Source organism: Thunnus maccoyii, chromosome 18 (assembly GCF_910596095.1).
Source record: "Thunnus maccoyii chromosome 18, fThuMac1.1, whole genome shotgun sequence".
Classification (NCBI taxonomy): domain Eukaryota; kingdom Metazoa; phylum Chordata; class Actinopteri; order Scombriformes; family Scombridae; genus Thunnus; species Thunnus maccoyii.
In genome coordinates this window covers 6,107,761-6,133,868 of record NC_056550.1, presented here as the reverse complement: position 1 = coordinate 6,133,868, position 26,108 = coordinate 6,107,761, and the positions used below count along the sequence as shown (strand labels likewise).

The 26,108-nt window shown below is 43.2% G+C and overlaps 1 protein-coding gene across 3 annotated transcripts in view; it reads left to right on the top strand.

Moving 5' to 3' along the window:
• plppr2a (phospholipid phosphatase related 2a) overlaps positions 1-22,713 on the top strand; it is an 86,465-nt gene extending 63,752 nt beyond the window's left edge. Inside the window, exons 8-9 of one of the 3 annotated variants that reach the window (XR_006092385.1) lie at positions 7,972-8,060; positions 21,382-22,713. Coding sequence is in view for 2 of the 3 variants with exons in the window: in XM_042393492.1 (XP_042249426.1) it covers positions 3,235-3,304 (70 nt within the window). In the remaining variant the exon portion in view is untranslated. Of the gene's footprint in view, positions 1-3,234; positions 3,328-7,971; positions 9,181-21,381 lie in introns of those variants that run through there. The other 2 variants (XM_042393495.1, XM_042393492.1) reach the window with 2 other exon arrangements.
• Positions 22,714-26,108: the final 3,395 nt, after the last annotated feature.

The following is a 26,108-nucleotide window of genomic DNA, read 5'->3' as shown; positions in this document are numbered from 1 at the left end:
GAGGTCATCTTGACAGCAAGGCAAACTCTATCGACTGATGAAAACCATTAAATGTGGATGAAAGTTCCAGAAAAGGCTAGTAAGGAGCCTTTGCGCTAAGATTGTTTACTAGGCTTTTCATTTATTTTGGGGGGATTTTTTCCCCCGTTGCCATGGTTGAAATCTGTTCCAATAAAGGGCTTTTCCAACAATTTAGTATTACAGTATGTAAAGTTGGGGGACTTGGGAGAGAAGAGAGATGAAGCAGCTGTCTCCTCAACACCACATTGTTTACTCTTTAGTTTCTTATTTTGTTTTTTACTTAAAGCAAATTTATTCAAAGTTTATTATCTAATTCAGTTTCCTTGTTCATGTTGCTTTCCCCTGAGTCGGTGTTGTAACAGCATGAGTCAAACTCTTAAAACGTTGGATCCTACAATCCTCATAATGCAACCAAAATCACATTTCCATCAGATCCTCTGTCAGCCCTGATGACAGAAGACCTACAAATCTTCCCACAGGCTGAGTAGTGCTTCACTTAACTATCTTTATCTGTAAAGTCAGTTTAGTTCTCTTTTAAGGCATACAGCATGAGCCTATGAATAAAAGAAAACAAAAAAAGAAGTGAATAAAGATAAAATAAAAAATAATCATAAACACTGCCTTGACCCACCATAAGCGACACAATCTGTTCAGGTTAGGGGGACCTACTGTATGCTGTGACAGGCTCGGCACTGCCATCATGTGGTTGAATGTGCTCCTTCCCACGACACATCTTGAATGGATCTGCTGAAACCGTGATAAAGATGCATGCAAGAATATAAAACTAAATCCAAATCTACTCAGTATATATTTTTTATATATGTATATTTCCAATTAATTTGCAACTGTATAATTCTCTCATATGGGTTGGAAGAAAGAATTGTGAGTAATGCAGGCCACTTGTGAAGGAAATAACAAGATGAAACTAAATCACATGAAATTTAAAGAGGAAACTAAAACCCATGCTTGCTTTCTCTCTGCTCACTTGAACATATTCCTGTTGGGAACATCTATATGTCTCCTGTCACTCTCAAGAGGTTATGCATTTGCAGGTTAAATCCACAAGATGGCAATGTACATCATGGACATTCAGTTGTATATGTTTTGAAGGGGCTACAGAGAGACAAGTCTAACCCAGCATTCATCTTTTCAGACATCTTACATGAGGAGATTTCTCAAGCTGTTTCATGAAATGAAAGGAACAATCACAGTAGTTCATGGGGAGATCTACACCTGTGTACACTAATGAGACATAATGAGATCCATTTTCTTATTGTCATAGATAAATGAAACAATTACTTATACATCAAATGTCTGCATACCCTTCAATTTACATGCTCGACATTGATTTCCACAGCGAGTGTTTTTTCTTTCTGATTTTAGGAATTCTCGCCCATAAAACCTAAGAAACACTATGCTCGAATCACACCGAAAAGCTGATCAAAGAAACGTTACAGTACAACTGACACTAATTGCAGCCAGCTCAATTCTCCAGACTTTAGAGAGATGCACCTGCAATTCCTAAAAAACCTCTGCTTGACTGAATTTAAACGACCACCAAACATCCCAGTCAGAGAGGTTCAAAGGATGACGCTGTTTCCTTGGTGAAATCCCACCTGCAGCGTCTTTCTGCCTCTTTTTTTTTTTTGCCCATAAAGGCCTCATTAGTGTGGGCAGCACAACTCCCTCTGTTAGTTTGCTGGGAATTTTAATTCTGCAGTGTTCTTCTCTGCATTCCAATCAGAAGAGTTTTCTGGCAATTTTAGGTAATTTTATTTTCAACCAGCGTGCTCTTTTTTGGTTTGAAGGTAAACGTGATCAGTGTGACCAAATGCTTTAATGCCAACACAGTGCTGAGTAGTTTAAGACTGGATTAACAGTGCATGTAAGTGGAAGGAACGACAGAGAAAATGGACTAGAGAATATGTAAGTAAGTGATATTTCTTGGAGAATAATCATATTTTTCCTTTGTGCAAATGAAAAATTCTGATATTACAGTCCTTGTTAGTACTACACTGTAGTACTAGAACAATACTTTCTCTCTATTTCCATTTCTTCTTCATGGACCATTAACTGATCAGGGTGCTAACTTTTTCCCTGGGACTTTTAGCACAATGTAATTTATGTAGCTATGAAGTGCATGTTATGACCCCATTTTACAAGATATGTCATTTACGAGTCAGCTGGAAAACTTAAAAAGTTAACAGGAGAATTCATGAGCTCACATCAGCTACAGATGATAAAATCTTCCAGCTGTCATTTCAGACAGAAGATTGACGGTGACTGGCTAAAACTGAGAAGCCTGCTTTTTCCTTGAATCAAGGTTGTTTTAAAAAATAATTTGGAGTGGTATATCTGCCACCGTTATCATTCAGCATATGTGCAGCTCAAGAGTGGAAAGCTTGACAAGCGTAGCAACAATAACTGAGTGGGGGCAGGGCTTAATTGATTTTTACTATGTGTTGTCTTTTCACAATTCATAACAGCCTCGCTCAGAAGTGTGTTGGTTGTGGACAAGAGGGAAAAGGGTTAAAGGATGGGTTCACAATTTTTCAAGTGTGTCTCAATTGAACTATGAAAGAGGTTTTCCTCTCTGTAATCATTCCTGCTGTTCATACTGGCTATTAAAAGTTCAAATGTGCTTTCAATGTGAGTGATGGGGGCCAAAATCCACAGTTAGTCAGCTTATTTGAGGCTTCAGCAGTCTGAGTTAGTCATATCAAGTGGATATCGGACACATTTACAGTCTTTTTAGCATCAAATTCCCTCTTTGTGTTTCCTCGGGAAGCATTTTACCTGTAAAAAGACTGTAACATTGAAAGATATCTACTTGATTTGACTAATTTGGACAGCTGAGCTTCATATTAGCTTCCGATAAACATTTAAACACATTTTTGCACAGGAGGAGGACTGTGGATTTTGGCCTTCTTCACTTATATTATAAGTGCATTATGAAGGGATCTTCTAATGGTCAGTATGAACAGGAGGAATGATTATAGTAAGAAAAACCTGTTTCAATGTTCATTTGGGCTCCTGACTGTTGTTTTAAGACAGACTTGAAAAATTGTGAACCTGTCCTTTAAACCCAACACACAATGTTTATATTCAAGTTATTACAAAAATCTACAATCTGTGTGAATTCGGCTCATTTTCGATCTCAAATTTAATTGCAGGCCCTGTTTTATATTCTCATTTCTGCGTTTTTTTTTGCAGCAGTGCGAGCGAGCAGTTGGCAGATGAGGAGGAAAGCAGAAAGATAAAAGGCACCACAGAAAATCTATAACAACCAGACAATGGGGCATTCCCACTCGAATCTCAAATTCCATCCCACCTCGTGTTGTTTTCTATCTGCTGGATACGGGACCTGTTTCTAAAAGCAGGTGCTGTGGGTTCGGGGGCATCAGTTTCCCCTGACAGTTTGGAGGTGAGGCGCAGTCAGCTGAGGCGTTCCATTGAGGAAGTTGCACATGTCATCATCGTGGTTAAGTGGAGGAGAGGAGGAGAGACAAGCTGGATGAGTCATGATGGGACAGACAGAGACGTGGAGGGGAAGAAGGGGAGGGAGGAGTGTGTTTGTGCGTGTGTGTGTGTGTGCGTGTGTGTGGTGCTGGTATTGAATTTGTATAGACTCTAAGCTACAGAGCAGGTGTAGAGCAAGTTATTATGTTTCTGCTCCTCACAGCTCTGCCTCTCATTCCCCTCTCCTCTATTTACATGAAAAATAACACACAACCGCATACACACTCATGTCTCAACACATGCATGCACACACAAACACACAATCTCACATGCACAGATACCAGATGTCAGCTCAATATTAATTTAGTTAAATTATAATTGTTCAGGCAGAACTACACGCTGACACAATGAAATTACACATAACCGTGAGTTATTGATTTTGTGTTATGTGCAGAGGGTGTGAAATAAATTGAAAGTATTACTACAGCGTCGAGCAAAGTGTGCAGTGCCGACAAGAACATAATGTATACACTTAAATCGTCCTTCTAACATGACTAGCAATTACAGACACCCATTGAAAAGCAGGAAGATTCAATCAGGCAAAGTTGAGACTCAGATCCAGTGGTGGAGCGAGGTTAATTAGTATACTTGGCTTTAACCAACCATGCAGGATGTTGAAGGGTTGAAGGATAATGTTTGTTTAGATACACGGGCACAGTGTCCACAGATAATGTCTTCATTAACTATTGATGCGCGCGCACAGGCAGGCCGATAGCCCTCTTGCAGCACTCACACTGTATCTCCTCCAGCATGTATGCTGCATTCTCTCCACCTTTCTGCTCCTCTCACTCTGTCTCCTCCGACTCTTCTGCTTTATCTGAGCATCCAGGAAAATCTGTAACCCCCCCCCCCCCCCCCCCCCCCCCCACACACACACACACACACACACACACACACACACACACACACACACCACCCCCCACCCCAACGCCTCCAACACCCCCACGGTTTTTCACGCCTGCATTCTCCTCTCTCTCTCTCTCTCTTTTCCCTGCTCCTTCCTCTCAACAACCCCCCTTCACTTTTCTCTCCCCTCATTTCTGTCTTCATTCTCTCTTTCTTTCGCTCTCTCTCTCTTTCACTTCAACATAAGCGCAAGGTACACACCGCCCGCCCACCTCCCCCCCTTCTCCAACCCCCCCCCAACACACACACGCACACACACACACAGCCCTTCACTCCTTGCATTATCTTTCCCGGAAATTGCATTTCCAGCACAGCCAGGGCCCCATTATGAAGAGGGAGCGACATGCTGTAACCTTTTTAAAAAGCCATTAGTGATGCACCTGCCCCTCCCCCCCCACCTCCCCTCCCTCCTTCACAGCACCCACCCCCCTAGACCCCCCAACCAACCCTCACCCTTCAAACATAGTCCCCCCCCCCCACCACCCTTCCTTCTCCCTTGTTTCACCCTCCCTGACCCCTCCCAACCCTTATGGCAGCTGTAATGTTATTAGGCCGTTTCTACAGCCATTACTCGGCCAGCTCCCCACTCCCCCAGCTGAACACGGAGCAGATGCAGAGGGAGCAGCACGGGGCAACGGGTGCAGCGATAAGTGTGCAGAGGGTCAGGTGTAAAGGAGGGTTTGTAGAGAGGATGGATGGATGGACGGGAGGAGGAATAAAGATGAATGCATGCAGTAGAAAATACAGGAATGTGAGCAAGAGAGGAGAAGGGAGCGCAATCGATAAAGGTAAACAATGAACTGTCTATCTCTCCCCCACCCACCCACCCCCCCTGCTCCCTCTTTCGGCCCCTTATCTAAACACAAACAGCAACTGTAACACCAGACCGGCGCACGCACAAATATGTAAACAGACACACATGCAGCAGCAGAAACTCGATACACAGTTAGTAGTGAGCCTGTCGGAGGAGCACTATTGTTGTTGCACTGTCATGTTGTGTTGTAGTTGTGGACCACACTGGCTGCATTATCATCCAATTAGAATGCAGAGACTAGCCAAGGAGGGCAGTAAAGAGGGGAGTGGAGTGCCATGGAGCAGTGAGAGACAGAGAGAGAGGGTTGAGACAAGCCAGGCACACAGACAGACACTAAATCCAATTGCATGGGCAGGTTCCAGGAAGCGGATAGTGAGAGATAGAGGAGGAGGAGGAGGAGGAGGAGGAGGAGGTATAGCACACAGCAGAGCCCTAATGCAGCAGCTGTAGCTTAACTGTAGGCTACTGTACAAGCCTCCTCTCCTACACAATACAGCTCCTGCACGGCTCAGCCCACTGACTAACTGTCAATGTGATGGAGGTGCTGCACTTCGCCGAAGCATCGGAGGAAAAACCCAGAGGACACAAATCCATAAAAACAACCGAGTGTATATTTTATGATTCTTGCCACTTAATAAAATCCCACTATCACACAGGAGGATGTTCATTAAAGTAATTATTGGCAGGACGACGGCGTTACGCAGGCCGTTGTGTGAGTTGACTGCAGTGAATGTTTATAGGAATATGTCCTATAAGTCTATATATTCAGACTGCTAATGTGATCCTAATGCTCGGCAACATATCGATCAAACTGCATGAGATGTTGAGATAGGTTTAAATGATGGCCGGTGCTGGCTGTTAGGTTTGTAATCCTCCTCCATACAAGTCCCCTGTGTCTACTGGATGGTAACAGGGCTTGATTCACTTCACTGTAAGTCACTGAGGGCACCTTCTTCCCTGCTCTATCTCTCTTTGTTCCTCTATCTATCTTTCTATCTATCTATCTATCTATCTATCTATCTATCTATCAACAGTAGTGGAGGAAGTATTCAGGTCTTTTACTTAAAGCTGCTATAATCAATTTATTTTTTTTATATATCAAGAATAAACCACATAACTATGTGTAATGTGAAAGGGATCAGAACAAAAATGCAGAGAATTATTACCCAATTCTGCAGTTCCCTTCAGCTCTATGGAGCTTTTTAATGTTTTCCAGCTCATTTTTTTGGTTTTATTGCCTACAACTTTACTGTTACGGTTCATTCTCACTGCTGTCATAGTGTTGTTTTTGTTTGCAGCAAAAAGGCTCTAAAAACCCACTGAGTGCTACCGGCTCAGCACGACTGGTAAACACACAAAGGTAGCAAATAGCTGGTGAACACAGTGGAGCATTTAGCCGCTAAAGAGCCAGATATTTCCCCCAAGAGTTGTCGGAGACCAAAAACAGAGCTTAAAGCAGCTATAATAGATATTTTTTATAATAATGATATATGTAATGACTGTCTGTAATGTCAGAGGCATCGCTCGTAGTGATGAACCTACAGATTATCAGTGACTCTGCAACTCTCCTCGGTTTTACAGAGCTTTATAGTGAATTTCAGCTCATTGTTTAGCTGTCCAGCTGCAACTTTACCATTTTGGTTCACTCTCACCACTCTCATAGTGTCTTTTTCGGCCACAGCAGGAAGCTGTTTTCAGAGAAAAACCCACTGTACACTACCTGCTAACCACCAAATAGCAAGCAAACACAGTAAACAACTAGCTGGTGAACGTAGTGGAGCACTTAGCAGCTAAAGAGCCAGATTTTTCCCCCAGGAGTTAATAGGGACAAAAACAGAGCTAAAAGAGAGTGAATATTGGACTTATATTCACCAGGTGGACCGAAACATGACTCCAAATGAATGATAATGTTGCTCCGTAACTGCTGGATGTGGAAATAAGCAGCTGCCTTATCAACTTAAAAGGTGACAATATGGTATAGTTGTGTTTACAGCTTGTTTCCAGTTATCACAGATTTAAAGGTGCCCTGGGTTTTCTTTTGAAAAAAAACTAAAGTTATGTTTGCATTCAGTGTTTCTCACTAAAATGTGTTTTGTTTGGGTTTTTTTGAAGATATTTTTTGGGGCATTTTTGCCTTTAATTGACAGCTGATAGCAGGGAGGCAGACAGAAAACAAGGGCGAGAGACCAAGAAGTATGACCTGAAACAAGGGTCCCTAGGCAGAGTCAAACTGGGGACGTTGCGGCCACATAGCATGCGCTGCAACCATTCGGCTACCACAGCACTCCATGTGTATCTTGAGGTCTAACAAACGTGTTGGGTGCATTAAAACTTTTTTTTTTAATTATGCATTGTTTACATCCATATTGGGTTGCCTGCATTTGTTTATGCATTGCTACATTTGTTGGTGCATTAATGCCACCAACTGTCAATCCGTGCAGTAGCATAAAACTGACGGCAGGATGTGAATCATGCTGTCCATGTGATACAAACGAAACCAGAACCCATATGTAAAAACATTATCCATACGCTACTAGTGGTCCACAGGGTACCTTTAAATAGAAGTGCTGAAGCATTATTAGCAAAATGTACTTTAAATATCAAAAGTCCATCTATCTATCTGACTCTGAATCTTTCTCTTTTCCTCTCAGCTCTCTCCACCTAACCCCATCAACCCCATCCTCTCTTCCTCCCTCTTTCTCTCTCTCCAGACACTGACACCAAATCCCACAACAGACGCCCTGCCGATCGATACCATGACATCATCAGGGGTGGACATCATCAGTGAGCTGTAGGCGAGGTGCTGACCTGACAAAACGCACACACATGCAAACACGCACACTCATCCACCCGCACATACAGTAGGTCCTGAGGGACTGAGCAAAGCTGAGCTTCTTCATATCCCATCCCAACCTGTGTAACCCCTGCCTGCCTGCCAGCGCTACTGCTGCTGCTGCTGCTGGTGTAGTAAATCTGACTGATGACAGACCCAGGACCTCTTTCACACACACGTAAACACATGGACACACTCTGAGCTAATAGACAATGAGGACATTCCCCTTGAGTGAGCTGTTGAGAGGAGGCCAGGCTGATAAGTACAGTCAAGACAAAGTACAGCACTTTGAGACTGTTAAACCGCACTGCAGCTGTCATATTTGCACTATTACCCCCTACTTATCAGGATAAATGAAAAACAAGTATATCATAAGCCTAATTGTGTGTGATCAAGAATTTTAAGACAGTAATACAGAGGATGAATGTAACTCTCCGCTGGTCTATCTGACAACAAAACCTTTTTCATTTCAAGCCGACTGACTGACTGACTGAGACAGTGATTGACTGACAGACCTGGTTATTGTCTGACTAGGCCTGGACAATAGATGTACATGCAGTTTTATGTCGGTACTACTGTAGTTGTGTGAAGCTGTCAGTGACTTTACAGCCGGCTGGGAGGCTCCGGTCTGAAGCTGGACAGCCCGAATCAAAAAGCAGAGGGGGAGTCAATATCCATAAAGCTAAAAATCAACTCCCAGTCTGCTTAAGATAGCTACAAACAGGAAAATCACTTAGTGTTTGTGGTTGCGGGCTTGGCAGCGCATTTCAGCCTTTAGACAGACACACGGATTGACACAGAGAGACAGGAAGGAAGGAGGGAGGGTGGGGCAGCAACTAGTGATCTTTTATGGAATAGAAACATCTGTAAAATGTTCTACATATTGGTACTTTTCTCTGCCACTATTAGTTGCCCCCGGCGTTCAGAGTTGTACGGAAGCTTAGCTTGTCGTGTATCTGAAGAATGAGGTTTCAATCTTAGAGCAACTTACTTTGACATCCAAGACTGCTATTAAAAATCATTGAAGAATTAGTTGGTAAAACTTTACTTTAGTCCCATATTTAGCATTTATAAGCAGTATATAAACATATTTAATGTAGTAATAAGTAGATATAGGGGCATTTTTAAGTATTTACATTTGTACAATTATAACCCCTCCTATGAGGCATCTGTAACAGGTGAATAAACAGTCAATGCATGATTGACAATACATTACAACACAGCTGTAATCATATTAAATTACATATAGTGTCATAAAGCATTTATTAACTTTACAAGTACAAATCATTCACAGGCAGGTTTAAAACTGCTGATAAATGTGTTCAAAACTCATGAAGGCATGTTGAGCTTGAAGATTTATTTTTGACCTCGGAAATAGCAGTGTGACAAAAACAAAACCTTAACTCAAAGTCCACTTCCTAGATTTCTTTTGGGCTTTCAGGCGCATCTGGTGGCCTTCATCAGCAGATGGAGTTTGCTCAGTTGGGAAGTGAAAAAGCAGAAATAACAATGCGGAGGAAGAACTCAGCACCTTGGACTGATATACTGTATTGTCAGACATACTGTGGCACAGTATTTGTGGAAACTGTGGGGGGAGATTTGCTTGATTTATTTAGCAGGTAATTCATCCATTTTCAAAGCTATTTCAGGGCGCAAAATATATAAAGTGTTCCTCAGCTCATTTGAAATTATATTCAAATATGTTTCTGTCAACCAGGAAATGTATTCATTACATGTCTGCACCCTGCCTGTTTTTCAAAGCACATTTTCACTTGCCTGAGTCTGAGATGCTGCACGGATGTAACAATTCAAAAACAGTTATGTGAAGATTGGGTTTTTTGGGGTTTTTTTTGGTTTTGATTGGATAAGCCCCCTTTTGAATCATGCAATCACTGGTCATGTTTGTTGATATTGTTTGGTGATGTCAGTACCCGACTGAGCAGACTGGACACCAACTGTCGCTGTTAAATATTTACCAACCACACAGTCATAAACCTCAGACTTAGATTATAATGCAGTTGGGCAATGTTAATGTTTATTACTACACCTACACCTTAAGCGGTGATGTAGCAGTTACATGCAGAATGTGATTTTTCTTCATTTTAATGTGATATGACAGGCAAGGTGTCATTTCACCGCTCATTTGATTGCCCATATTGACTCAATTGACCAACTGATTCAATACATATCAGTTGAGATCAAAGACATGCATGCTAGACGAACTGGAAATCCTGCAAATGTGAATGTTTGTCTATATATGTGTGTTTGCGCCCTGTTATAAACTAAGTTTTGTTGAAGGTGTACCTGCTGAGACCCTAGATAATGGGTGGACAGATGGAGAAAGGGCTCATTCGTAATCATTGTTTGTTCTAATCAAGTTTTTCAGCATGAATTTGTGACATCACAAAAATGAAAGTGAATTAACCGTTAGCTGAACCCTTCCCCCAAACAGCAATTATAGTTTAGCAACCCTAACTAGGCACGGCAGGCTTCCAAAAGCCGCAGCGATGTGCATGTAGTATAACCAATACTCCAGATATAAAGAGTTTGGAGAATTGTGGGAGGTTTCTTAGCCTTTTTGAATGAAATACGGTGTTTGTCCGCTTTAATGTTAGCTGCAATCATTAGCATGTTTGGCTAACTAGGTTATTACCTGCAGTACATTAACCAAATGTCACTTAAGGCCTAAGAGTATTTCATACTACATTATTTTGTGAGATTACAGGCTATGTTAAAAAAAAAAAGCCCTGTTCACAACTAACACATCTACTTTATAGTAGTTCCAGATTTTGTGGAAACTGATACTGGATGCTTAAAGAGTTTAGGCTAATGTTAGCAGCTCTGTTCTGCTCTTCATTGGATTTGGGGAAGTTTCAATTCCAGCAACCCCAGAGAATGTTACCAGAGATAGTGTTATGTTCACCAAACACATCAGTAGTCATCATCCTAAAGGCATTTTGTCCTGTAACAATAAAAGTAAAATATACTGATTGAAAATACAATCAATAAACCATACATCTACATACATGCATTACACTGCAATGCAACAACATTTCTTTAATTCCAAGTCTTAGGGTGTGTGTCCATATAGCGTTTTTCTCTGGCAGAAAAGTTCTGGCAGAGCGCTGGGGAGCACTTCATCCCAGCGCTTTTTTGATGACGCGCTGCATGTGGGTTTTATTTCTATGACAAGAATATCTTGAGAACACATTACCACTCTAACCACTGTTGTATGATAGACTAGCATTGCCCCTTTGGTTTTTATTATCTATTTGTTATTCTTAGGCTACTATCTATTTGTTTGACATTGTTTTTTCACCACGAGCACCAACTGGAGGAGGCCTCATCTAATATATGAGCCAGCACCTTTCTGAAAAGTTGAGAGATTTTCAACTAGACTGTACAAAAAAGTCAGAGCGCTCTGAAAAAAGACGCTGCAGCGATTTTCTCTAGGTGGCTGCATACAATCTCTCCTCATTGGTAACGATTGATAAAAGATGCTGGAACTCAGAAACATATATATATATGGACACTCAGCCTTATACATGTATCATCAACTGGTGAGGATGCAGACTTTTTGCTTGGGACTTGAAGCTTTAGCCTCAGTCTTTTAACATAATATTATGTATGTAGCCATCAAGTACAAGATTCTCATTTCAAAACAAGTCAGCTGGAATCATTAGAAAGCCATTCACAGACAGCATTTTCAACCATAATTTGGTACAATTTGGTTTAATAAGCTACTGTAGTCTACAGCTGACAAAATCTGCTAGCAACAGTTGTCATTTCAGTCAGCAAAATAGTCACTGGCTAGAAATGAGATGCCTTCTTTTGTCCACCTCTGGACAATAGGCTGTAAAAAAAATAATGGACATAGCCACCATGACATCACCCATTGGTTTGTGGACTCCCGTTTTGAGGCCTCAGTTTGGCATTTTGGCCATTGACATCTTGTTTTTTGGGAGCTAGAAGTGACCATATTTGGACAAGAGGGTGGAGCTGACCCTAAAGCTAGCATTAGCTGCTAGCTTGGTTAGCATGATGCATTTTAAGTCTACGGTTAACTGTGATATTTCTAATGCTAATTTTGGAGAGCGAAAAAAACAAACTTAAAACAAAATGTACTTACTTGAAAAACAGCTGACTCCTTAGAGGGTACAACCAAACACTGAACAAGACTTTTTAGGCGACAAAAATGTTATAATTAACTTTCATGAACTAAAAACACACTAAATAGTGACAGCTACACCTATACTCTGAATCTGGGATTAAATTATGTAATGTACTTTACATAACCAACATTGTCGCCATGGTAGCAAGTTGTCAATCACAAGGTAGCCACGCCCTAAAGCATACGCTGCTTTATCGTCTATTTTACTCTAAATGGGACCATAATTTACGAAATGAACATCATATTATATTGAAGAACACTTGAACCTAGTGATTTAGATCATAAACACATTAGGAAAGTGTTTACTGAAGTAACAAATTAAGTGAGAAGTAGGGTAATTTTCTAATAGACTTCTATACAATTGGACTTCTATTTGCAACCAGTGGAGTCGCCCCCTGCTGGCCATTAGACAGACTGCAGGTTTAAGTCACTTCCACATTGGCCTCATTTTTCAGACCCAGAGTTTCCCGCTTGCTCTGGACTCATTGTTTCAATTATTACTAAGAATTTCCAATGGTAAATCTGTCTTCATTATCAATGTAAACTGCATATGCGGGAATGGAAAGCTTGACCAACATAGCAACAGTTACTAAGGAAGGAAGGGCTAAGAAAACGGTCAACTGAGGCTGCTGGCATTGCTGCGGTATGTGGGATATGTCACGCTCAGAGCCTCTGGTCACAGTGACTGTATCTCTTGATGTAGCAGGGTGCCATTTCAGCCTGTCACCCACAGCCTGCTGCCGGACCAGATGAGACCATGCAGCGGAAGTGAGGGGAAAGCGGCGGGGTGTATCACACCTCTCCTCCAGCTCAACTCCACGGACTCCCCATGTGTCCTTATATGTACAGTAGCGTGTAATGTATGTGCCTTTCACTTTAATCTCCCCTGTCACTTCAGCCTGGGGCAGACGTTGAGGAAAGGGAGATTTCTATTCTCAATTCGTCTCCTGTACGAGGGCTCTTTTCTATTCTCCTGTCCTGTCCCTCCCTCCTGCCATCCCATATTCTTGTCGTCCAGAGAGGAAGGTACAGAGGCGCGACCCTTTCCTCATTCCCCTCTCTTACTCAAACATTACACATTCAGAGTGTGTGGTGCAACACAGTGAAGTGGGCCCATTGAGCCTGTGTGCTCCTCCCTGCATGAATGTATGCGTTTGGAGTGAATTGAGCTTGACTTTGAGTCCCCACGATCCCACCCACCTCCTCTCCCACCACCACCTCCTCCTCCTCACCCACCCTCCCCTTCCATAGCAGGTGGCGCCACTGGCAGCGGGGCAGAGAGAGGGCTTTGATTCCTAAGCCAGTGGACTCAGTGCATATTCAAACTAGGGCCTTTTGTTTGTGTTGCTGCGAGGCCCGAGTCAGACTTGCATGCAGAGAATACAAATCAGACCTTTGACAGGAGCAGTTAACCTGCCGCTAAATATAGCTGCCCTGGGTCTGAAAGAGATGGAGGGAGCACGGGGAGAGGGAGAGAGATGGAGGGAGCACATAGGGCGGGAGCGATGTAGAGAGTGAACAAAGGGAGAAATGAGGAGAGAAATGAGAGCCCTTTCTTTCTTTCTGTATCACCATTTCGCATTTTCTCATCCTTTGCTTTTCTGCGCTAAGGAGACAGAACTGAGTAGCCTATATAAAGTATATACAGAAATGACTGCTGAGCAATGCACTGAAGAATGCAAAGCCAGTGTGTTGTGTGTGTTGAGGAGGGGGCAGAAGAGAGAATAAATAAAAAAAAAAACAGTCTGAGAGTGGGGAGTATGGTGGGGAGAGTGGCAAATGAAAGATAGGGAGAGTCTGTTTAATAAAGCAGCAATCTTGAGGGAGCGAGAGTGAGGGAGAGGAGGAGAGGGAATGAGAAATGTGCTCATACCACAGGGATCTGAGCAGACTGCAAAAGAGGGGAGAGACAGAGAGAAGAAATTAGAGAACCAAAGAGCCATACAGCCAGGAAACAGGACGGGCGCGGGACTTACAACTCAGCTGTCCTGTCTGGCTCTTGGCTTCAGATCCCAACACCAACATCTCGCCACCAGAACCATGTTGGCTCCCAAAAGGGACAAAAATGACCTCAGAGGTGGGATTTGGGAGACAATACACATCATGTGTATTCACTGGCACCATACATACAGTCCATATGTGATGAAAATTCAAACCTGTCTTATTGAGTGATTGACGGGCAGCATGCAGCAGTATTATGTAATACTACAGCTGTATCAGCCGCAGAGTGATAGATGGTCAGATGTGAGTGTGTGCTCTTTCCGCCTGGCCTTTCTAAGATATAAAGTAGCCTAAATCCGCCTTCGGTGTCAGCCCAGTAAAACCCTATATCCTGATACTGTTTGACAAATAATAAAACCATGATGAATGGTGGCGCAGTCTCACAATATGCCCACCTCGTCAGCTATACCGAGCCATTATGGAGCAACACCACTTCCATGCCACTACCGCTGGAGTACCACCTCTACTTCCACTACCCAGGGAGCTGAGCTGTGTAATCCCTGGCAGATAAGGAGAGGTTTGGGGAGATTTGGGAAGCAGAGATCCCGCTGAAGCTGCCAGTCCTCTGCTGTGGAAATTCAACGCCTGGAAATCCCATGGGATTGGATTAGGATGGATATAGAGCCAGTCACTGAGAAGTTGCTGTCAGGGAGCTGCAATGCACACAGTGGGCCACAGTACACACACAAACACACACAGATTGTGCTCTTGAATGGGCAGGCGGTGAGACTTCCTTTACTTGTGCATCAGGCAGTAATGCACTTACCGTCTGTCCATCAGCTCCTATTATGTGCTGCTGATGAAAAAGTCTGCTGAGACCATTTTAAACCAAAAAAAAAAAAAAAAAAGAATCTAGATGGGCCCTAATTTTATGCACAATGGTGATTTTGTAGCAAGGGAGGCGGGACCCAGAATTAATAACAGAAAATGTCGATCATTCCGCCTAGAATTTAAATGCGGGGCCATCTGTAATTTTGAAAAGTTAATTAGCCTAACGCGCAACGCGGTCATGTTCAGGGCAAACGGCTCCAAAGTAGAGCTCTCCAGGCAGCCTGCCACTGCCTAATGAGTGTCTCCCGGTGTGCAGGTTTATCATCTCAACACTTTGGTGAAGGTTACATTTGAATAATTTCCAAGCCTTAGTTAGACACTATTGTTTAATGTGCTTATTATAGCCTAATGGAATTAAGACATTGAGACAAAAGAGAAGAGAGGCCACGCAAAGTCCAGCATGCTTTATAGATGTACAGGCTGTTTGTGCTGCTGCTGATTGGACCAGTAAAATCATTATTGCTATTATTATTATTATTATTATTATTATTATTATTATTATTATTATTATTATTATTATTATCAGACCTCAACTAAATAAATATCTAAATAAATATCTGAGCTGTCACTCTGTCTTGATCAGTGTGCATCAGCATCACGATCATGTGTGAGGCTGAATCTCTTCTCTGTGAATCGTTGAGTCGCCTCCGCCGCGCCCCTTTGACCACGCTTGATTCGCAACAATGGGAGGACAGGAGGGAGAGAAGGGGGGGGGGGGGGAGGAGGGAGGGAGGGAGAGAGAGAGAGAGAGGAGAGAGAGAGAGAGAGAGGAGGGCAGAAGCAGCCAGAGATTCCAGGATCTACAGGGAGGATAAAGGGTGTAGAGTGTCTGCCTCTCGGATCTTTTTTTCCCCCTTCTCCTTTTTACCTTCATTTTTTTTCTATAAGGGAGAGGCTTTTTTTGGCAGGAGGGGGGGCGGGTTGGGGATGGAGAGAGAAAGAGAAAAAGAGAGAGTTAGGGAGGGGGCGTTTCCCCCTCAGTGTGATTTCCAGATATTACCAATACACTGGCGTCGACTTGAGCGCATGAGGAGAAATTGACAGACTTCCAACAATGGGGTGAGTATGAAATAAATTCTCCAGAGACGCTGCCTCTGCTTCTTCTTCTTCTTCTTCTCCTCCTGCTGCTGCTGCCATTCTTTTCATAATCCGTTTTCACTTAAAATGCTGTGTAATAGAATTAATGGATAACCGTAAGTCACGCAGAAATGTGTGGCCAATATGGCTACAGTGCACCGTGAGGAGCTGTCAGTTTTGTCAGGTGGGGCTTATCCAAATGTTTGGTCACCATAAAGAACAGGCAGGCTCCCGGTGCAGAAAGCAAAGCGCTCACTGTTAAGAGTCGCACCACAAAGCCAACAGTGGTGTCATGGCATAACCTTGTCAGACCATGCCTTTCTTCCTCTTCCCTTCTGTTTTTTTTTTTATTATTATTATCTTCATTCATTCATTTCCTCATTTATCAAGTTGCTGCGGAGCTTCTTTTCTTTTCTTTTGTTAAATCTCCGCAAGAGTGAAGTGAGATAAAAGAGTTGGACGTGACTTCGCTTGTTGCTTACATTTGCAATGAACCACTGACTTCTCATCGTGTTCCAAAGTGAACGGCCTGTACTGTGTTGCAGATGTGAATGACTTTATTTTCCTTTCTGATCGAGCTCAGGAAACACTTTGAAAACTAGAAAGAAAAAAAAAATATGAAGAGGAAAAAAAACAGATTAAAAAAAAAAAAAGAGCAGAATTTAACAGAATTCACTTAATCAGAAATTCATTTTTCTCCATTTCATGTTGCCAGGACTAATATACTAAAAGCACAAAGCTGATATATTTGTGGATGCACTGTGTGTCTACTTCAGGCTCTCAGGCCTTCATTTCACATTCTCTTTCATGTTTCACAGTGATCTTGTGTGTAAGTTTTGTGTCAGTATCTATGTGGGCTAAACACAGCTCTTTAACTCTACATTTGTATAAGGCGGGAGAGCTGCTCTGACACAAGGGCTTGCATAATGTGATGTCCTCCTTCAATTGATTGCTTTCAGCTCACTTCAATGAAATATTCAAGCTCTCTCCTATAGATTCCGCCCTCCTCCCTCCCGGTGAGTCGTGTAATTCAATAATCAGTGAATTATTATTTCAATCTGTATCAAACAAACGTTGGGCCAATTCTACCTATAGCTTATAATCGATCGAATTTATAACATTTGCCATTCAATTCAGTTAGTAGTTTTTTGGCAGCTTGTGTATGTGTTTGTGAGAGCATGTGGCGGTGTAATGTGCACGTGTGTGTGTACATCTGTGTGCCATAGAGAAAGAACATCAATTTGAATGAGTGCGTGTGTGTGTGTGTGTTTGTGAGCCTCCCTGCCTGCCTCTCCGTGTGCATGCATGCGCTCAGCCCTCAGGCACGTTGGCAAGCATGAACTCCCTGAACTCAATCCTTGTCCATTAAATTCCTATTGATCAAGCAGCAGAGAGAGACATAAAGTTCCATCTCCTCGGTTTCATGTGGGCTCGGCTCGGAGCAAGCGCCGTCTTTTTAGACTCTCTACCCCCTGTAAAGAGGAGAAGGGAATAAGAAGGGAGGCGAAGAGGAAAGGAGGAGGAAATAGGAAAAAAAAGATTGGTTGAAGCCTTGGGAATCCATTAGGAGAGATGGATGAAGAGGGGAAATAGGAATGAGCTAACAGTTGATTACTAAATTGGAGTTGGTGCTTGGACAAGGATCCTGCGTGTGTGTGTGAGTGCGTGTGTGTGTATGTGTGTGTGCGTGTGTGCCTCACACGCATGGGAACACGTGATTATACGTGTGTGTACTTGAATGTGTTTAATTGTGAGCATTTCCTTTTGTATACATACACAAGCATGTCCATGTGTTTGCGTATCCGTGCTTTTTTTGCGCAATGCACATGGATGTGTGTGAGTATGTACATGTGTATGTGTGTGTGTGTGTGTGTGTGTGTGTGTGTGTGTGTGTGTGTGTGTGTGTGTGTGTGTGTGTGTTGCTTTACGTGAGCAGAACGGGGGAGACTTCCATTTAGTAACGCAGCAAAGCAGCACATACTGTATCTCTCCACTGGGAACTGTCCTTGGTTCTGATCCGTGGCCCTCCTCCTCCTCTTGCTACCTACCACCCACCCACCTCCCCCAACACACACACACACACACACACACACACACACATACACACTCCCCCCAATCATTCCCTTCCTGCCCTCCTCCCCCCCCTCTTCTCCACCCTGTTGATTGACATCCACATACTCTCCATTTGGCTCGCTAAAGGCTGTGTGTGTGTGCGTGTGTGTGTGTGTGTGTGTGTGTGTGTGTGTGTACATGTGCATGAGAGCTTATGTGTATACATGCTTCAGCTAGTGTGGCTGGTGAAGGGTGTTTTTTGAGGTGGGGGGGGAGGCAGTGCGGGGGAGGGAATGGGCCATCCTCAGAGGGCCTTGAGCAGAGAGGATGCTGGGTAAAAAAAAAAAAAAGCAAGGAGTGAGAGGAGGAAAAACAAAACATCTGTGTGGTAATTGGGCTCCCCTTAGTATTGTAACGCATACATTGACATCTGTTTGATAATTGGCTACCCTGGCTCCTCGGCGTGTGTCATGCTAAATGCCGGTTTGGTGGAAAGCAAGAGAAAGAAAGAAATGAGGAGGGGTGGGAGGGAGGAGGAGAGGGAATATATGTGTGTGTGTGTGTGTGTGTGTGTGTTAGTGTGCACATGCGTTTGTGTGCGTCTGTACCAATGGGGGGAAGGGATGCTCAGATTTGTTGGTATTGTGAAAGCTCCACAGGTCTCCTGTGCACACATTGTCTCTTTCATACAAGAAGGCCCTACCTATGCGTTGTCTCCGAGCGGAGGTGTGCGCGAGTTCACAGCATGCATTTAGCCTGGCAGATCAAAAAATATAAGTGCTAAGTGTCAAGTGATTGTTTACAGCCTCTTCTGCTCAGCCTCTGGGGTTTGCTAGTGCGGTGATTCGAGCCACAGACCCAGAAGCGATATTAGCTGCTTCCGCAATTTGTTCAGAGCTTTAGAGGGGAGAGGCCGTCAAATTGCATAGATAAATATGTTGAATAATTGATGCGGCGCATAGTGGGGAGCTGTTTGGGAGCACGCTGGAGATTGCTGGTGATGCCTGTGCAGCCTCGCAGACAGTCTGTCTGTTTTCAGACAAAACTGGCGTGTGTTCTATCCTCACAGGGTCTACACATTACAACACTTACTCTTATCCCGACGCTCTTAGATGCGCGCTCAGATCTCGCGCAATCAATCCTCAGTGTGTGGGTCCAAGCTGCGGGTTATACAAAGGGTTTGTGATGTGAATTTCCACATCATGCTTTGCATCTCTTGTGTAGCCGAGGTGAGGAGCGACTTGTATCAATAGAATTTATGTTTAAAAGTCCTTTCACCACGTCATCAGACATGAAGGTTTAAGCTGCTGCTTAAAAAAATCTAATTCCTAGTAATACCTTATAATACCTACCTATTCTGTAATCCTGTAGATCTATACAAGAGTGTCAGAGCTTATAGTAATGGGTGAAGGATTAATTTGGGGATTTTTCTTAGATGACACATGGGAAGTGGTCGACTGAGTCAGAGGAGACCAGCTGGACAGACCTCCAGGACAGTTAAGAGCTAAGATGTTAAGTCCCGAAGGAGCCGAGATCGAGGAGGGGAGTTGCTCCTCCTCGCTCCATCTCCTTCCCTAATGCTGTCTAATGTGAGAGCTTATGGTGAGTAGAAGCGGAAGAAAGAGTTGTAAAGACACAGGGATTTGAGATCTCAGGGCCTCGGATCCACGAGGGTACTATCAGGCTACAACCTCCTATGAAGAATCCGAACATTTTCAAACCCTCTCGCCGCTTTTTTTCTGCCGTTCTGCCTTTTCATCCTTTTCTCTACCCTCCATTCCCCACCTCCCCCTCAAACCCCCACCCCACCCCCTTTTGAAAAAGTGTGGTATTTCACATGCAGAGGTGTTTAGAATAATAGCAGGAATCACTCCTTTCATGTAGTCTCTTTCAGTGCAGAGGAGCGCGCCGCGGTGTTCTCCACCGTTTGATTCCAGGGCCTTGAAGATGCGAGGGCAGAGGGATGTGAAGACTGCTTATCTCTTCCTGACACAGCCAATCATGTCGTAGAATGACAGTCCGAACCCAGCTGATACCCCCCCCCCCCCCATCTTCTTTCTGTCTCTTTTTTTTTTCTCACACACAAACACACTCCCTCCTGCTCTCTATCCATTTCTTCTCTCTCATCTCTCTTGAAATTACACAGTCTTCCTCTTTTTTTCTTCTTCTTCCCATTCTGTTCCCTGACATTTCCCTTATTTCTGTCTCCCTTCGCTGCCTTTTCTTTCTCTCACTTGGATGCTGTCATGTTGCCTTCCTCTGTCCTTTTCTCTCTCTCTTTCTCTCTTGTACACATGAAAACACACATGCACGCACCACCTCTGAGTCTGCCTGTTCCTCTCGTTCACTTTCTCCTTAAAGCCTCCTCTGTATCTTTTCTCTCTGTTTTCTCTGTTTTCCCTTTCTCCTGATTTCTCTCATGTGTGCAGCATGGGGGCTCGAGCTCGCAGCACTGCGGGGGCAGCCCTCACTCCCTCAGATGTATGCGTGCGACTGTGGCGCTCACTGATAAACACAGGGACAGGGATGGCAAAGCTCACATCTCCCACTTCCTTAATCACACTCAGTCAGGGTTCCAAGCATTAAAAATACAGGCAAAACTTTATTGCACCATAGTGTGCAATGACAAAATGACTATTCATGTAAGCACGGCAGTCCATCACATAACCATTCCTCTTCTTTCTCTCATTGCTTGCCTGGTGCTAACTGCGGATACAGCTGGTGTGGCAGAAGACATAGCGAGGAGCACGTGCTGGAAACAACAGCATTTTTATTGTCGCATTGTAGTTGACGCTATTAAAACACAAGAGATATTTACACTCATTAGTGAGGATGGCTATACAATACAGAAGGTGCAGGCATTAAGCAGAAATTTACACTACTCACCCTCCAATTTAGATGGATATAACTCTAATTTGCCAATGATTTACTCCCCTTTTCAAAGATTAATTTCTCAATATTTATCAGTAATTTTCCTCTCCTAAGGCAAATCTAACTTTATTATATCTATATAATCTATGTATGTGATATCTACGAACAACACTCAGCAATCTTTCCCCGTGTAGTGAAGATGGTGCTGTTGCTGGTCTTTCATTGTAAATTATTTCATTAATCAGCCCCAAAAGAGTTGTGTTCTTTCTCCTTTTTTTCTTGCAGGACCTGGACAGTTTCAGCAGCTTATGAAATCCCCACCCTTCCCTCCAGCTCTCTCCTGCTGTATAGCGTCGAACAGAGAAACGGGGGGGATGGGAGACGAGAGTGAGAGAGGAGAGAAGGTGGAGGGGAGTGAGGTGGCGTGACCGTTTGCTCCCGTCTCGACCACGGGTATTCTTGGGTTGATAATACAGATGTCGATGTTATTGCTTGAGAATACGCGTAGCTGAGCGGAAGCTGTCCTCAACGACGAACAAACGCTTCTCCACGTGCGGTGGGATGTTAATAGGCGTCCTTCCTCCAGATGCAAACTTGACATGAGGAGCTTCCGTGGTGATTGTAATCCTCTCTCTAAAGTCCTGCTTGTGGTCCTCCGCTCCCCCAGACTTGCCCTGCTCCTCCACCCAGCATCCTCTTGGCCTCTGCAGGAAGTAAGATCCTTCCAAGCGTGCATCACACACCTTTTTAGCTCTGATTGTTCATCCGCTTGACAGATGCCCTTATCAGAGTGCGTGGTGAAGAGGGGAATCCAATAAGTGCACATGGTGGAGGGAGAAGGGATGGGAAGGGGAGGGAGCTAGCTTGATGGTTTGGTGGAGGGGGAGGCTGGGCCCCCGATGGCAGGAAGACACAACTCTGCACGACAGGACAGAAGGTCCAGCAGTTGCACTAGCTCCTGTGGCTCTCCGTGTATAAGGTCACAGTAAAAGAGCAAATCCAATATCCAGACAGGCTGGCAGGCAGACGGGCGGGCAAACAGGCTGGCGGGCAGGTAGGGGCACGGGCAGAACGCATTTAGAAAGTCAGAGATAAATCTCAGTCTACTCTCAGCTGTTCTCCAAGCTGCCTGGAGGAGGGGCTGCAAGAAAAAGAGACAATAAGACAGACAGACAAATATCTTCTAGGTTATATGAGGAAAAGCCTGTCTGGATCAAGTCAAGTTTTTAGAGCTGGAATTCTGGTAAAGTACACTCATAAAAAACACTATTCCCTAATATTATTTTTTGGTGATTTACTTTCACTGTCTCTGGTATCGTGCAGGGTGGTCAAAATTGTCAATTTCCCCACTCTGCTAGTTTGCAGGGCATTGGATCATATTAGTGTTATTGTAATGGGGTGTAATAAGATTATTCAAATCCCTCTATTTCACAGTGGGTGAATGTGATGGTGGGGCTCATCCATGTAAAAGGGCCCTTTGACAGAAACTGTGTCTGTGTGCTAAACCCTGGAAATTCCCAGCCAAGAGGATTCTCCACGCCACTCCCTAGAGACTCCACTCACATCAGCGCCACTGTCTCTCTGTAACTGTGCATGTGTGTGTGTGTGCGCAATTTTCCTGCTTCTTCTTCCACACAGCAATTAAAGATCCAATTGATTTCCCTGCCTACACTGATTACCTGCTTCACTAGTTTGGTTTTTCTATGATATCTGATTTAATACTGTGATTATATACAGGGAGCTGACACAATAACATGAGCGCCTCACATTTTAAAACAATACTACAAATTAGACCTTAACACAATTTGTCAATTAATTGATTTTGACAATCAATGAATTAATTTAATAATTCTTTATAAAAAATTCTCGTTCCAACCTTTCAGAAGTGAAGATTTTCTTTTCTTTTTTTTTTTGTTTTTTTGGTTTGTCTTATATGATAGCTGACTTTGACTCTGACAACTTGTGTAAGGCATTTAAAACTTTTTTCTGACATTTTATGGGCAAAAGATTAATCGACTAATCAACAAAGTATTCAGCAGATTAATTGATAATGAGAATTATTGTTAGTAGCAGCCTGAAACGTTTATTACCAAAACTAATATTTTTTACCAGCTATTGTATTGGATTACATTGTATTCTACAGGTACACAGGTGTATCCACTCCCTGTGCTCACTGTAGCTATGAGATATTGACACCACTTGATCTACCACTTGACATACCATTTGTAACAAGACCAAGGATGGAATTATGCTTCTCCAGACCACACGTACGTGAATGTGCACCAGAGTCGCTCAGAGACATTTGTGCAGCTATTTCCTTTATACTTGTATGTAATTGTTCAGATTTATTTTTGTCTCAGCTTTGGACAATGACAGGAATTGAGAGGAATTTATGGAACATGGATTGGACCACAACGTCTAGTTTGGCATTCGCATTGATTCGTCAAATTTGTATGTCTTAAGATGACAGAAAATACCCTGTTATCACATCCATTTTGAATGTTGTAGGCATTAAAAATTCGGTGCCACCTCTTCATCGGTTTCTGAGGGGAAACCCTACATACAGTCATTGCAAGGGAGAGAACAATTCCCCACTCAACCTACCTTGTATGAATTGAGGTTTAGAAATAATATTGATTGAACTGGGCGTAAGAAATAACATTGATTTACGGTGGCATTATTGACTTCTGCAACCTCAGCCACCAGAGTTCAAAATTACCCACACAAATTGATCCACCCTGCACAAATGGACTGTCCCAAATACTAAATCACAGTTGCCTAAACGTGACAGGTACATAGCCCAAATGTACCCACTAGCAGGAGCCCACATGACCAAACCATACGCATACGTACAGCTCTACGCAGCCCCTGCGTCAAAAAGGAGTGGGAATGTTGATTCCAACCAATAGCATGGAAGCCTTAATAGTCCAAACACCCAAAGACATTAAAAATGGACATGTTAACATGGTATTTTCTGTCATCTTAAGACATATAAACTTGACATATTAATGTGGACGCAGATGTTTTGGTCCAATCCATGTTCTATAGGAATTGAATCAATCAATCAACTTGGTTGACACGCAAGTCCACATAATGCATTGTTGAGATTTGGACAGTGTGTGTTTATAGACTCCTTTGTGAGCCTCTTTGACCGACAGTTACCCATAACACCCTTCAATGTGAAGGTTCGAGATATTTATGTGTTTCTTCAGAGAGGCATAATTCCAGTTTAAGTCTACAGCCAGTGCTTCCAGCAGTGCTTTTAGCTTAATGCTAACACGTCTTAGCTCTGTGCTAGCATAACATTTGCTACTTAGCACTGAACAAACTACAGCTGAGAATGATAGGAATGTCAGCAACGTATGGTACAAATTAAAATAGTGCCATGTAATTTTGACCTGATTATGAAGCTAGAAGATAAGTTTATGGATCACCATAGTTATTAGAATTTATCCTGAGGGGAACATGAATGTGTGTACCAAATTTAATGGCAGTTCATCTAATAGTTGTCGAGACAGTTCACTCAAAACCACAAATATCAATCTCACAGTGGCCTTAGAGGAAAAGTCAAATGATCACCAAAGTCAGAGGGGATGCAACTTCTGGGAGCAATGAATGTCTGTACCAAATTTTGCAGCAATCCATCTGATGATGTTGTGATATTTCACAAGATAATAGAAAATCTGACCTGCTGGCAGCGCTAGAAGAAAAGTTGGTGGATCAACAAAGTCACTAGGGTTCATCCTCTATGGACAATGAATATTTCTACAAAATGTCATCTCAATCTGTCCAGTAGTTGTTGAGATATTTCAGTCTGGACCAAAGTGGACCAACAGACCGATATTTCCTTCCCTAGAGCCAATCCACTAGCATGGCTGAAAATATATTAACATACAGTATACAATATAATCGATAATCTCTTTCACTTTCCACAGAATATTATGTTGTTCAGATGCACAATCAATTGAATTGCCTACACTGTGTATCTACAGCACTGTTCTGTATAATCAGTAACACTGCATACACGCCCAACACTCATATCACCTATATTTCTTCATTGTTTACTTCCCATAGGGCTGACGATGAACATGATTAATCTGTTGTCTTTGCTCTTCAATAGCAAGCTGCCTCTCAACAGGAATGCGGCAAAACATGGCTGGCAAACAGTCCGGTACATTACATCTGTGTGTGAGCCGACATCAAAGCAACCCCCATCAGACTCCACCTGGTCAGCTAGAGCCTCTTCTCTCTGACCCGCCATTCTTTTCCTCAGCACTTCCTTATCCAACCCTCTCCTCCATCCAAGCTATCCCCCTATACTTCCACTCTCCCCTCGGTCTGCAATAACCACAGCACTAAAGCAAACAGAGACAATAGACTCTGAATGAATAAGTACGTCTTGGATGCGGCCATGCAGTGATAGCGGTAATTCCCCCCTCGATGGGTCACTCCATTACAATTACCCTGTAATATTTATCCAGACAAACAAAAGGCCTGATGTGTGCAGGAGTGGCTGGAGGGATCTGATGGATAGACGGATGGAGAGAGAAAAGATGCTGCAGGTATAGAAGGACAGAGATGGAGAGAGAGGGAGGAGGGGATGGAGGGAGGAAATCACAGTGCAATAAGAGCCCTCTCATTAGGGCCTGTCTTTATCACTGTGCAGCTCCTATGAGACGTGGCAGATGAGAGGAGGGAACAGAAGGCCAGGAGGAGAGCAGAGCTCAGATTAGGATCCTTATTGCTATGATAATCACTGTTTGTCATCCAATGCGCACGTTTCACACCTGTGGTAAATGTATGAGCGAGAGAGAAAGAGTGTGAGAGGAACAGTGATAACAATGTGTGTGTGTGTGTATGTGTGTGTGTGTGTGCGCGCGTGTGTGTATTTCTGGCATGGAGGGCGCGCACGTGAACGCAAGTGTGGACGCATTTAGAATGAACAAATAGATAAAGATAGAATTAAATAAATAAGTAACAATCACATGCATTGCTCTCGGTGCCTGGCAACC